At 38.7% G+C, this 15,667-nt stretch overlaps 1 protein-coding gene across 2 annotated transcripts in view; it reads left to right on the top strand.

Annotated features, from left to right (window-relative positions):
- The first annotated feature begins 13,120 nt into the window (after positions 1-13,120).
- The window catches only part of Rpn10 (regulatory particle non-ATPase 10), a 267,771-nt gene continuing 265,224 nt past the window's right edge, over positions 13,121-15,667 (top strand). For both annotated transcript variants that reach the window (XM_090385019.1, XM_090385020.1), the window contains exon 1: positions 13,121-13,350. In XM_090385019.1, coding sequence (XP_090241145.1) covers positions 13,325-13,350 — 26 coding nt within the window. In that variant the 5' untranslated portion in view covers positions 13,121-13,324. The remainder of the gene's footprint in view (positions 13,351-15,667) is intronic.

Genomic DNA, 15,667 nt, shown 5'->3' with positions numbered 1-15,667 from the left:
TAAAATGCAAAGATGAAAACATTTTCCAGAGGTTGACCAGGTTATCTTGTTCTTAACAACAGGCGATAATTCTTCCAAAGTGAACGGAGGTGATTGCAATTAAATGGGCAGAATTTGCTGTGCACAGGCCAGAATGAACTTAACTGAAACTAAAAGAGTCGTCAACAGGTAAGAGCAAGTCTGAAAAAGTAGCTATGGTGTCCATGCAGCTGGACGTTTGAATATCATTACTAATAACAGTGCCAAAAATGTCTGAATTCTGCAATTTATTTTGTATAGGAGACTTCAAGTATTTTAATTTCCAGAAGAACAGACAAGTTCAAGCCAAGATTCTCTCTTACAAATGGCAATTGCTTTTATTTGCTTTTTAAATTCCTGTAGATTGCCCGCTGCCAATCGACTTCTGCTGGGATTAGTGGCTGTGCCGATAATTGCAAAAGACCTGGCGAGTTCTGTGCCAAGATTGGTTAATTCTTTACACCACCATGGACAAACAACTATCTTATTAAGGATACCCGCTTCCAAACTTATAAGTCCATGTTTATTATGACCACAAATGAAATGTTTTCCATGGTCGATCTGACTATTTTAATTGTTGAAAAACCCAAGGTTTTCGGAGGAGGGAGCACTTTGCTATCCACGACTGAGACCGACTAACTCAGCCACTGAATGAAAAAGTCTATGAGTTCTTCGCACGCCATTGACAGAATTTCATCACGAACCTTTTCCACCCGGATTCGGGAGGGAATGAGGTGATTATAATCGACTCTTCTTCTGACACCACCACAGAAAAAAACTGCTATATTAGGGACTATCCGATAGCCAACTGATCCGCCCATGTGTAACATGTTCATAAATTCAATGTGTTCTTTAGTCGATTTGCTTATTTTGATAGGTGGAAACACAGAATTTTGAGTTTTTCACGCAGCTCAAAAATTTGCCTTCTACGCCTGAGACGGACTTACTCGGCCACGGAGTGTAAAAAAAAAAAGCCCATAAAAGTTCCTCCTGTTATTGATAGGATTCCACCTAGTATCTTCCATCTTAGTGTGGGGAGAATGGTGATTATAACCACTATGCTACCATGCCGACACACCATGGACAGAACATAGGGGATGACGCTTCCTTTTTTTTTTTTGACGATTTAAAAGAGACCTTTAACAAAGAATTTGTGTGATGTTAGCCAAATATGAAGAGGGAACAGAGAAGAAAGGGAGTTTAACCAGTCAGGACGGAAGTCCTGAATTATAGTTTCCTCAAAGCAGTACTATATGACCTGCGAGTTGAAAGTCGAATCAGATTCGGCAGGAATGAGAGACGATCATTATAAGAAAGTGTAATACGTAGGTGAAACCTTATCGCACGGTGGCAACTCGTAGTACAATGAAGCATGGGAGTCGGTTAAAAATTTGATTGCTAAGTCTACTGTTTGAAAGTGTAACATCAATATTTGTTTCATCAGAGAAACTAAGGATATAACTAATTTAGCATCATAATCGTTACGATATAGCGTAACTTCATAGCGTATATCCCGAACTTGATAGCGTAATGTATAACGTAAAACTATAACGTAATACGTAGCACTCTATTAGCTTACTATAGTATTCTACAGTCAAGTATAGTATACTATATCAATTTAATCAATCAAATTTATTAACCTTATTAATTTTCATTGTAAATTAATAAAATTGTATTAAAATGGAAATCATGCTCCAGACTAGCTGCCCAACTCATTCTTGGGCATCAGCAAAGCAACATGCACAAATTAGCGGGAGTGCTGTGGCTTGGGGGAAAGAACCGGAGGGGAAAATTCTCCAACGCATCACAGCCTAAAAAATGTGCAACTTGTGAAATGTTTGCGGATAACTGGAACAGGACATGATCCAGCTAAGGAGGATGTCTTTGTGTGTGGTAGGTGCAGCATTCTGATGGGCGCCTATGAGAGTTTGAAGAACATTGTAGATCCCCTCGAAGGAATTAAAATGGTGGATCCATCAAGCTCTCAGCTGCCCAACTCATTCTTGGGCAGCAGGCAAAGAGCGGCAATCTTCAGGGCAGAATGTGCTGGTCCCATAGGAGCTAGTTATTGTCGGTGATTCCATTGTCAGGGAGACAGGAAATATACGAGTATTGTGCTTAAAATGATAGGTGGAATAGAACCAGGGTATGTCTGCCAGGGAAAAAGTTGATGATGTTGTAGAGCAAATATCATCTTTTAAGGGTACAAATGGTGATATTGTTGTACACGTTCGCGCAAATGACATTAAGAGTAGGAGATCTGCGGGGTTAGGGCTAAATTTGAAAGAGTCTGCAATTCTGCCCAGACACAATAGGAGGGAGTATATGATGAGAGCCTTGTCACTCAATTCGGCCCTCGAGAGATTGTACAAGGTCCACAGGGTAGAATGTTTCTCAGCGTGGTCTGTGCTTGTTAACAAAAGAGACTATTTCTACAGCGATAGGATACACTTAAATAAAAAGGGTGCAAGAATATTTTCTGATACTATCGAAGCAGTGTTAAGTGGGTCGGAAAACTGCTAGCTTGGAGGGATACACAGACTATTAGATTAACAGTAGCCGCAGGCAGTGCAAGTAATTCTTGCCCTGCTTCTATGGGAATGCGCCAGCCCCTGGAAAGCAAGATGCTGGGAATTTCTAGGACTGCTGGGAGTCATCATGGAACAAGTACATACATGGGCTGTGTTAGGTTAATTAAAAGTAAGAATAGGCAAGTGAATACTTGCATGTACACCAATTCTAGGAGTATAGTAAATAAATTGGATGAATTTGAGGTGCTGGTCAAGACATCAAAGCCAGATATTTTTGGGACTAGGCTTTTCATACCAGCTAAGAAATATTGTCAAGGTTTAGGTTTAAATGGATGTCAGATGACCTAATGAGTCTCGTGGCAGAGAAGAGAAATGCATGGGACGCATAGAAATTATCAGGAGACACAGATGCCAATGGTAGATATAAGATAGTCTGTAATTCGTTCACAGAATAGATTAGGCAAACAAATGCAGATTACGAGAAGTCTTTGGCAAGGAATAAAAAGAAATACAATAAAGACTTCTTTACTTATTTAAACTCTAGAAGAAGAGGATGAATCAGATTGGTCAACTTTATATCAATGGTTTGATAGTTGTTGAACCTGCTGAGGTAGCTGAGAAACTGAATCAGTATTTTGCATCTATATTCACACATGAGGAATTCTGTAGGGAAGTGCGGGCCAGAAACTTATCAAACTATAAAAGGGAGTTTAAGGATTTTGTAATCAGGGAGAGAAAAGTGGAGGATAAATTGTTGAAGTTAAACATAAGAAAAGCAATTGGAGTTGATGGGATCTATTCAGTTATATTAAAGGAGGCAGCAAAGGAAATAAGCAGGTCCTTAGCCACGATTATGAGGGCATCCGTGGACTCAGGGCATGTCTTCATGGACTGGAAATGTGCAATGTATCCCCAATTCTCAAAGGGGGAAGAAAGGTGACTCGAGTAATTACAGGCCTGTTAGTTTAATTTCTGTTCTGGGGAAAATAATGGAGCCACTGATTAAAGAAGAACTGTACTGCAGGATTATCTAATGAAGACTGCAGTAATAATTCAAATACAGCTTGGGTTTTTTAAGGGGAAGTCTTGTCTGACCAATTTGATTAGCTACTATGACGTCGTCACAAAGGAGCTTGATGCAAAGAATAATTTTGATATCATATATTTGGATTTCAGGAAAGCTTTTGATACTATTGCACATGGAAGGCTACTGTACAAATCGAAGCAGTATGGCATTAAGAGCAAGTGTCTACAATGGCTAAAAGGGTGGTTGAATGGGTGGAGAAAAAGATTGGTAATCAATGGACACAGCTCTTCATGGATTAATGTTATTTGTGGTGTCCCCCTAGGGTTCAGTTTTGTGCCCATTGTTGTTTTGTTATTTTGTATATTATTATGATATTGATGAAAGTATATCAAGCTTAATAAAAAAGCTTGCAGATGATACAAAGGTTATCAGGGTTATTAATAACAGTAATGACTGTATGCTTCTGCAACAGGATCTGGAAAAGTTACGCAGATGGGCTGAGAAATGGCAACTGAAGTTTAACATTGACAAATGCAAAGTGTTGCGTATGGGTAGCAGTAACACCAGAGTAACATACCAACTGAGTGCTATTACACTCAGGGTAGTGGAAAATGAAAGAGACCTGTGGGTAATTGTGCAGACAGATATGAAGTTTTCTGAGCAGTGCGGACAGGCTGCCAGAGTTGATCATGGGATTCTGTCAATGATATACAGGAATTTTGCGAGCAGGGATAAGCAGGCGATTATTCCCTTTATAATGCAATGGTCAGGCCACACCTTGATTCTGCATGCAGGTCTGGAAGCCTCATTTTAGGAAGGATGTAGAGTTGCTAGAAAGAGTACAGAGAAGGGCAACAAAACTGGTGAGGGGAACGAAGAGGTGCTCTTACGAAGAAAGGCTTAAATTCTGCAAATTGAAACGTCTGGAGACCAGGCACCTGCGACGCGATCTTATTGAGGTGTATAAGGAGTTGAATGGATTGAACTGGCTCAATCCTGATGGGATTCTTTCTCTTGCTCAGATTACAAACCTGAGGTGGCATAGATTCAAACTGAGGAAAAGTAGTTCTCGGAGCGGTATGCGGAAATTTGCCTTTAGCCAGCGGGTAGTTGATTGCTGGAACAAACTTCCACCTGCCGATGTGAAAGTTGATAGCTTAAATAAATTCAAGGCGGAACTGGACAAACATTTGGAACAAATGGATGGCTGAAATGGGGAAGGATTTTTTTTTTTTTTTTTTTTTTGCTGATGCTGTATAAGCTTGCTTTTTAGCATCGTATTCCTCTACTAATGCTAATAAGTTGGACTTGGCGTTTAAATCTGTAGTAATTACTATGTTGGAGGAACAGAGAAAGTTTAAGGCTTGGGTCCAGATAATTCAGAGAGTCGTTTAAATTAACAGAAGGCGGAAAATAAACGGAAAGTAAGCAGGACGAAAAGTAAGTTATTAACACTGAGGTGCCCAATTTTTCTGCGTAAACATTTATTACAGTAACATTAAGGTCGTTAATGTAGCTTCATAGATAGAAGACAAATCTTGACAAAAATCATCTTTGTCATTTATATCTGCAGTAATGCCCAATATAGAATATAGAATTGGGCATTACTGCAGTATAATAATAACCAAATCCTCTGCTATTTCACGTTCGGGGCTGAAATTTAAGAGACATCAGTATTTAATTTTGTTTAAATATGATCTCCCCCTCCTCCAAACGAACAAGAGATATTTGAGGTTCAAGCTGAGAACAAGCTAAATCACGAATATTTTTAAGTATAGCAGAAGTACTACCATTGCCAGAATAACCCTAGTGGGAGCGACTCATAATATCCGGAGGTTTATTTCTCAAGCAATTGCAAAGACGTACAATACTGTATTCATAAAATGATGACTTGAGTTATATAGCAGTATATTAATAAACCAGCAACAATGTGGATAAGGATTTTTTTAATGAAAGATTATGATTTCAAGATTTTTTACAATTCTTTTCCGAATTTTTGAATGAAAAATAAAAAAAATAAGAATTCTCGTGGAAAAGACAAAAAAAAAAAAAAAACCCCAGCCCCTATAACATTTTTATGCATTCAACCCATAATAAATAATAAGTGAATATTTTTAATAATAAAATGCAAAATATGACTGTTAAAAAATCTATACAGGGTGATTCAAAAAGGACTTTACAACTTCGTAAGTGTATCGAAATTTATTCAGGAGACATATAATTTATTGAACTGTCATATTGTAGCAAAAAACATCAACTTTTACTGACATAGTGCCGTAGTACCGATTTCCGTCAACGCGAGCGCCAGCGGCTTGAATTTCAAAAATGGCTACTTTCACAGGTCGATGGATTGGTCGAGCAGGGCCGTTAGCATGGACACCTCGTTCCCCAGATTTGACACCTCTAGACTTTTCTCCATGGGGTTTCATTAAAGATCGAGGGTTTGTTCCATCCTTACCTACCAATCTTGCTGAGCTCAAAACTAAAATCACCGCCGCAGTTACCCCGCGTGGGAGGAAATTGAGTTCAGATGGGTTCAGACCAATGTCTGCCGTATCACTAATGGCAGTCACATCGCACCAAAGTGACTTTTTTTGGTAAAACTTGATATTTTTTGCTGCAATATGACAGTTCAATAAATTATATAAGTCTCCTGAATAAATTTCTATACACTTACGTAGTTGTAAAGTCCTTTTTGAATCACCCCTGTAGTATCCTGCAATCTGCTTTCAGAGAGAATGTAATTGATTTTTTAGAACTAGCTTCCGTCTCATGTTGTTGAAATAGGAATAAATTTCACGGAGGGTTAGTCGCGGGGAAACGCAATGGTTACAATCACCGTCTTTCTCACACCGGGGGAAAAAGCCAAGGATCTTAGTAGTGGCAAATCATGCATGAAAACAAGCTTATACACATCAGCAAAAAAAAAAAAAAAACTTTTCATTTCACCTGTCCGTCCCCTTCAACACTTTGTCTCGTTCTTCTTTTATAGAACTTTTGACGCATTTGGTCCATTTTCAATGGGCCATATGTCAAATTATTGGATGTTGCAAAGGTAACCCATTATATCTGTCAAAGACAACATATGATGAACTAGTTGATTTAATGAGTGACAAAGTTCCTTCAGTTATTGTGAACGAAATAAATTTTGCTGGATACTTCAGTTTATCTGTTAGATCTACCGATATTTCACACATTGATCAAATGATTTAGAAAATTCCTGGCATTGAAAAGCCGCACATGAGAAGAAATGACAAATTCAGTTTTGGATTATAGTGCAGAGAACAGTCGCATGACAATGCGGCCAACATGGGATGGCGTTATAAAGGAATGCAGCAGCTATGCCATATTCATAATGTGGCCAAGCCGTACTCTCTCTAGAGCTTGTTGGCCGCAGTGCTGTTGACTGCTCTCCGATGGCAGTAAATTTGTTTCAACGGAGTAGTTGCTTTATACATTTTTTTTAGTCTCAATATACCCATGGACAGTACTTAAAACTTACATCGGCAATGAGCATGTACTGAAATCTCTCTCTCCTATACTCGCTGGGAAGCACATGCAATGGTAGCATGCACAATTATGGAATCATATTCAAAGATTAAGGCAGCTGGAATCTTTGAATATGATTGCTTGATACTCCATATTTGAATATGATTGCTTGAATATGAGAGCATCGCTGAAGTCACAAAACAGAGAAACAGAGAGAGAGAGAGAGAGAGAGAGAGAGAGAGAGAGAGAATATTGCAAACAAATGCAAGAGTCTGAGTCTGAATTTATGTTGATTTTTTTGGAATGAAATTTTACTAAGCTTTCACCGCATAACTAAAGCTGTTTGAGAAGAAAAATTGGATTTAAAGACATGTCCAATCTACCATTCATTAGCGGTTTACTCACACACACAGTGAGGAATGATTTCTAAAGGTTTGAAGAGAAAAAAAAAATCTTGCTTTATACTGACTTTAGAGTAGTGACATCTCGAAATCGCGAATCAGGAAAAAAACAAACAAAAAAAAAAAAAAAAAAAAAAGACAACGATGGAAAAGAACCAGAAACATATTTAAATCCTAGAAACAAGTTTCGCATATTCAGTGCATTTCATTTTTCTATAGGAATACATTGCCACACAACTGTTACCTGTATACGAATTTTGATCATACAATTTGAACTGGTAGAAAATCTAGAAGTGTTCGTTTTTCGGAGGATTTCTTACCAGTTTCTACAGTTAAAAGGTTTCTCCTTGGAACGATGTGTTGTTTTTATGATATTTTTTTTTTCTGGAAATTTCTTAGCAATGAAGATTGGCTGAAGGATTTCTGTCTTTTATGCACACAGATGGTTTGAGATATATTTCTCAGCACTCTCCACTGGCTCTTATGAGAGGCCCATTTCTTGAAAACGTTTTATGAAAAATTGGACAGCTGAAACAGTTTTTCTCATTATGAGTCCAGACATGGTTTGTTAGTTCTATTTATCATGCACTTCTTTTGCAGGTTTCAGAGCTGCAAGGTCTGTTAACTAACAATTGCCTCAGAAATTGTGAGTTTCTTTTAATGAAAGCTTTCACATCTGAAAGATTTCTTCTCGAAATGCGATGATGTTGAGATATCTACGTTGAGATAGGTTGTTAAGATATCTACTTTCAATGTTATAATTGATGCACTAGAAGCACATATGAAAAGAAGAGGTGAAGTGTACAAAGAAGTGTCAAGTAGTAGTAGTAATAATAAAGGCATGTGATGCAAGAAAGTAAGCGTATGAGCCAAAAAAAAAAAAAAAAACAATTTCACACATTCATTCCCTCTAAAAGTTTGTCAAGTTCCTCCTTGAATTTATTTGAGCTATTAACTTCCACAACAACAGATGGAAGTTTGTTCCAGCAAAACCACCCGCTGGCTGAAGGCAAATTTCTGCACATCTCTTCTACAACTGTCTTTCCTCAATTTAAATTTATGCCCCTCCGGTTCGTAATCTGTGTAAGCGGAAGAATTCCATTAGAATTCAGCGTCCTCAGCCCATTTAAGGCCTTATACACCTCAATCAGATCACCTCGCAGGTACCTAACTGATATGGTCATGTCTGATGAACGATATTTACAAAATTCCCAAAATATAGTTGAATCGTACACTGTTAAGTTGGACATGAATCTTTCTTGGTAACTACGGCAAAATTTCACTGTTAACAGTGAAATTGCCGTAGTTACCAAGAAAGATTCACGTCCAACTTAACAGTGTACGATTCAACTATATTTTGTGAGAATATAATAAAACTGGAAAAGAAGAAATTAAGTTACATTGATCTTTATGTTCTTATATTGAAACATGGAATACAATATGTATTTCAAAATTTAGACATTACTCTACGTATTTTATTAACATCGATGATTACTAACTGCTTTGAATAACGTTCTTTTTCCTCAGCGAAAAATAACGAAAAACTCCCAGAGGACAAGAATATATCAGGACAGACATATACCGTTGCTCTGTTTTATATTGATTTTCTCTTGCTATTTATTTATTTTGTATTAATTAATTTATTTTTATTTTATTATTATTATTTATTTTTATTACTTATTTTATTTAATTAATTTATTTTTTATTTTATTATTTGTAAAAATTAATTTATTATATATATATATATATTTATTTTATTTTATTTATTTATTATTATTTATTTTATTTTATTATTATTTTTTTTCTTCATGGTTGGTGTGGGCAGCCATGGGGTGGTGGTGATGGCTCCCAATGGTATTGCACTCCATCCATTGGGAGTGGAGTTGGTGCTTGATGCACAGTTGGTAAAGTAGTAATGTTTGCCACCTGGACGGGGAGCCAGATGGCAAATCAAATAACCCCTGTAGGTGTTTCACCCCGGGTGGCAAAGTGGCCTTTTTTTTTTTTTTTTTTTTTTACACATTTTTTAATACACACGCAATTAAGGGGCAATTACATTACAGGCCCATTTTGTAGATTCCGTTTAATACAGAATATATGGTGTAGATGGACACTTGTCTAGATGCCACCATAGGCAATTATATACAATGAACAATGCACTTGCTATACTATATATTGAAAAATAGACATGCATCATCGAATAACTTTTGATGGCCAAATTAAGGATTTCGCAATCAGAAAATCGAGAAAGAAGCTATTTTAAATCAGACGTTTAATGTAATTGTTTTTCAAATAATAAAAACATATTTTGTGTCTTTATATATATATATATATATATTTTTTTTTTTTTTTGAGTTTCACATTTTGTAGGGAGGGGGACACCATAATATTTTCAGTTTTTAGGTCCCTGGAAGGACTTAATCCAGCTTTGATTTTACAGAGTTTTATTTTATTAGAATTAGTATTAATAATAGCTATATAGTGCAAGGAAGTCACAGTATTAATAACGGTTATGTAGTGCAAGGAAGCAACAGGACTTTGTTGCACTGGCCAAAAATGATAAAAAATAAATAAATAAATAATAATAATAAAATAAAAAGAATTTAAAAAATGTTACAGTAGATAAGAATATAGAAAAATTAAGCACTTCCCTCCTTACATAGGTAGCTATCCAGTAAACCTTTGAATTTTTTCAAAATGTCAGCAACTTGTTCCAGTAATCAACTGGCTAAAAGGAAAGTTTCTGCAGTCTAGTCGAAATCTCTTCACTGTAATTTGAATTTATGTTCTTGTTCTGGCACTCGTGGCGGATAGGTAGGATAGCTGAAGTTGGTAGGATAGCTGTCCTTCCCACACCGGGTGGAACAGACCTGAATTCGAGTCCTATCGATGATGTGAGGAATTTTTATGTGTCTTTTTCACAACGTGGTTCAGTTAGATGGTCTTAGGCAATGGTAGCACGATTTTTCTCTCGGAAACACGGGTTTTTCGTCCAGCTGACAGCCTTCGATGTTTTCCGGCCTCAGAATACACAAAATTTACAGGCAGTGTACCTAGAGATATATGGCCTTAGTTGCTCTGGATTACTGCTACAGTCCAGGAGGAACCGACACCAGACAGCGGGATCCATTGCAAACTAGCAGTACAGGACGCAGGATATCGCGGTTTACTGTGGCCAGGCCACGCCAGGCGAAGGTGGACTGTTTGCCCAAAGGCCAGTACGCTGTGCCCCTTTAACACCTGCCCATCGGAGACACCGTTTACAGTGGTGCATCGAACACAATGACTGGACAGCAGCGCAATGGGGTAAGGTACTCTTTACTGATGAGAGTAGATTCAGTCTCAGCAGCGATTCTGGACGTCAGCTAATCTGGTGAGAGGTTGTCACATGGTATCACCCCGAAAACATCACTGAAAGGGATGGATATTGCGGTCGAGGTGTACTCGTCTCGGAAGGCGTTATCTTGGATGGACGTACACAACTCCAGATATTGGAAGGCGTTACTGTTAACCGGTGCAAGCTACTGTACTGAGGTAATCCTTCCCCATGTGGGTCTGTTCCGAGGTGCCATTGGCCCCCGAGTTCGTGTTTATGGATGATAACGCCACACTTCATCACACTGCAGCTGTTAATATGCTTTTGGAAAGTGAGGATATTGTTTGTATGGATTGGCCTGCCCGTTCCCCCCTCCGATCTAAATCAAATCGAACACATATGGGACGCTCTGGGGAGACGCCTAGCGGCACGTCCACGCCCACCAGAAAATGTTCACCAGCTGAAGATGGCGCTGATAGAGGAATGGACGATATTACCGCAAGAACTTATCAACAGCATTGTTCTAAGTAGGCACAGGCGGCGCAGAGCCTGCATTGACATTAGGGTTGGCCCTATATCCTACTGAGGACCACCTCCGTCCTCCCTTTGTTCCATCTTTGGCAGTGTTGCATCTGTATCATGGAAGCCAGTGCTATACTGCCATTTTTGAATAAAGTCCCTCTGTACCGTTTTGTTTCCGTTTGTTTTGTCGGTGTTGTTTCCTTCATAATTTCTGTACCTCACGAGGTTCATTGGTATGCTTTTCCCATATATGATTTCTCATATTTCCATTAATTACGCATTTAACCATTGGGAAGATATTTATGGCAATTATGTATATCAAGTGGAGTCTTTTTATTGGATTTCATTCACAGAGATATACACTGAGTGATCACTGAATTATGACCACCCCTATGAAAACTGAATGAGCTCAGTTGACTACGTGAGGTACAAGAGTGCGCAATTAGTCGACCTACGTAGTATAAATGAGGTGTCAGTGGTTTAGTAGGTAGTAAAATTCCGAGCGTGTAACAGGAAGGATTTATTGGGCTTCGATTTGTGCGTGCTCGACGAGCTGGTGCCTAGATTTCCCAAACGGCTGAAATGGTAGGGTGTTCGAGAACCGCTGTAGTTAAAGTGTACAGTACCAGGCCTGGCGTCAAAATGGTCAAACAATGACCCGAAGGCAAATCTGCAAAGGTCAGCGAAAGGTTGGTGTTTGAGGTGAGCGCCGGGTCCGACGACTCGTACAAGCGAACAGACACAGCACTGTTAAAGAGTTGACTATCCAATACAACATGGCCCAACCCGGCACTATATCTGACCATGCGTCTCACGCTCGCACGTATGGGCTATACCAGAGACGACCCCTACGGAATCCGCTGCTAACCAAGGTTCAACGGCGTAAAAGACTCGCCTGGTGCAAAGAGCATGCTAGTTGGATGTTAGAAGACTGGAAGAAGGTGCGCTGGTCGGATGAGTCACGTTATTTACTCCACACCGTGGATGGTCGTGTACGGATTTGTCGTCAACAATATGAGGCTCTTGATCCATCAAGTGTGGTATCAAAAGTGCAGCCCGGTGGAGGCGGTTGTATGGTGTTGGGCATGTTTCACTGGCAGGAACTTGGACCCCTAGTGCATGTGGAACAACGCATCAGTGGTCTCCGCTATCGTCAACTGCTTGCTGACTGTGTGCAACCCGGTATGCTACACTTTTTCCCAAATGGCAATGGTGTCTTCAAAGATTACAGTGCGCCGAGCCATCGGGCACTTGATGTAGGAATGGTTTGAGGAACATAGTTCTGACTTCCAGTATATCGATTGGCCTCCGAACCCCGCTGATATCAATCCCATAGAGCACTTGTGAGACACTATGGAAAGGCATATCAGGCGTATGGATTCACCAATCACCTCCATACCTGCATTGCTGACAGCATTACACACAGCTTGGTTGGCCACACCTCCCGAACGCTTCCGACATTTTTTTGAACCAATGCCACGTCGGATTGCTGCTGTACTGAGGGCATAAAGAGGATCTACAAAGTATTAGGCAGGTGTTCATAATTCAGTGATCACTCAGTGTATATCCCATCTAACAGATGCATTTCGAAATTTCTGCAACCAACATTGCAGTGCAAAACACATTATTTGCAAAATTCACAAGAGGAGCAGCTTTTTGTCCAATAATAAAAATAATAAAAATTGTATAATAATAAAAAATAAAGTCCTTTTTTGTATTTTTTAATATTTTTAAGTGACTTTAAGGAAACAAGCTTTCATTTGAATTTATGCTCCCTAGCGGTCATAATTGTCGGATAATGTTGTGTGTGTATCGTTTATACTGAGTATGACTTGCAGTTGTGCTTTGCTGAGAATTGTTTGGTGTACAGAATTGAATATACGCGGTTTCCGGAGTTCAGATTCATTTTGAAGCTGAACAGAACATTAATGAGAGAAGTTGTATGCAGTAACTGTGTATTATTTTAGTTTTTGAAATATTTTGTTTCTTTTATAATTTTTTTTTTGGATTCGGAATTGATATGGTACTCGAAAGTACTATAGTTTGGTAAGAAATTTATTAATTAAAAGTCTTAAGAAGCTATTGCCTTTGTACTTCTTATAGCCATACTTTAACTAACTATTAAAAGATTGCTAGTCGTGAATGCATATGGTATTAGTAGTGGCAGATGACGCAAGACAGCATGCCAATAATAAAAAAAAAAAAATCCAATTTCACCCATACATTGCCTGCAATAGTTTGTCTCTAGTTCTCCCATGAATTTATTTAAGCTATCCACTTCCACAACAACAAATGAAAGTTTGTGCAATCAAGCACCCGCTGGCTAAAGGCAAATTTCCGCATATCTAATCTGCAACCCTCCTTTCTCAATTTGAATTTGTTTGAATGTCATCAGCATTGAGCTTCAATCCATTCAAAACCATAAAAACCTCAATCAGATCACCTCGCAGGTGCCTAGTCTCCAGATGCTGTAGTTTGAAGAAGTGAAGCTTTTTTGTTTGCACCCTTTGTTTGCCTTACCAATCTCATTACCCTTCTCTATACCTGCCCCAGCAGCTCTTCATTCTTCCTAAAATGAGACCTTCAGACCTGTAGGCTTGATGGTTTCTATTCAAGATGTGGCCTGACCACTGCCTTAGACAATGGAATAATCACCTTTTTCCCTGCTAGCAAAATTCCTGTATAACATGGACAAAACCCCATGTGCTGTACTGGCACCTAGTCTGCAGTTCTTAGAGAACTTCATATCTGACTGAATGATTAACTGCAGGTCATTTGCATAGTAACATTGAGGATAGTAACACACAGTTGGAACGTTAATCTGGGATTACTGCTACCCATACGTAGTACTTTGCATTTTTCAATGTTAAACTTCAATTGCCATTTCCCAGCCCAACTGCCTAATTTTTCTAGATCTTGTTGTATATTGTCATTACTGATAATAACCACCCTGCTAACTTCTGTATCATCTGCAAATGTGTTTACATTATGCGTGATTTGCCTTCATCAAAATCATTAATAAATGCAGAAAAACAATAGCCCAGCACCGAATCCTGGGGACTCTGCTAATAACATTAGTCCACAAAGATCAGTGTTCATTGATAACAACTCTGTTTTCTCCCACTTTACAGGTGGGAAGGAGCAGTAGTGCGTAGCACATGCTTCTTGATTAGACCGGGGTTTGAGCCCGTCACCACCAAATACGGAGGATGCGGAAAGGTCAGGGAATGACCACCGCATATTCCCGGAGCAATATGGCCTTAGTTGCTAATTCTCCTAAAAACCAAATAACTCCCACTTTAACCATCCTTTTATCCATAGCTTGCCCTTAATGTCACACTACTCAAATTTGTACAGTAGGCTTTTATGTACAACAGCATCAAAAGTTTTTCTGAAATCAGGTATAAGATATCAAAATTATTTTTTGCATCCAGTTGTTTTGTGACCACATCATAGTATCCAGTCAAATTGGTCAGACAAGACTTCCCCTTAAACTCATGCTGTGTTTGGCATGTAATTGCAGTTTTATTATTATTATTATTATTATTATTATTAGCCACATGGTACAAGGAAGCCTGAGGCTTATGCTGCACCAGCCAAAAAAAAAAAAAATTCCCGAGTTACCCTGAGAGAGAGAGAGAGAAAAGTAGAAAGGAATCACCAAGAAAGAGAAGAATGATGATATCCAGCTCAGGACCCTGGGTTTGCCAAGCCCATACTCACCAGATGTGAGCCCCTGGGGTTTTTTGTCTAGATGAGCCTGCATTACTTCTTTTACCACAGACAATTATTTTCCCTGGAACAGAAATTAAACTAACAGGGCTGTAATTACCTTTGTAATTACAGACCTGCACATCTCCAGCCCACAGAGACCTCCCCTGATTCCAAGGATGCTCTCATAATTATGGTTAAGGGTTTGCATATCTCATTTGCTGCCTCTATTAATATAACTGGATAGATTCCATCTACCCCAGGTGCCTTTCTTGACTTCAGCGGTTACTCTTCCACTTTCCTCTTAGTTATTACAAAATAATTTAGCTCCCTCTGGTAGAGTTTCATAAACTTCTGGCATCCATTCTAAAAAATTCCTAATATGTGAGTGTAGAAGCAAAATACTTATCCAGTTTGTCAGGAACCTGAAGGATCATTAACAGTTCAACCAGAGATATCAAGTCACCCAATGTGATTCATCCCCTTCCTTTTAGTGTTTACATAAGAAAATAATCTTTGTAATTTTTCTTTGCATTGTTTCCCAAATATTTATCATAATCTGCCTTCGCTTGCCAAACCTTTGTGAATTGTTTGCACACTAGTTTATATCTACCCTAGGCTTCTGTATCACTTGATAATTTATGTGCATCCA

This window comes from Mastigoproctus giganteus, chromosome 11 (assembly GCF_048544385.1).
Source record: "Mastigoproctus giganteus isolate SK-2022 chromosome 11, ASM4854438v1, whole genome shotgun sequence".
Lineage (NCBI taxonomy): Eukaryota > Metazoa > Arthropoda > Arachnida > Uropygi > Thelyphonidae > Mastigoproctus > Mastigoproctus giganteus.
This window is presented reverse-complemented; position numbering and strand designations above follow the sequence as displayed.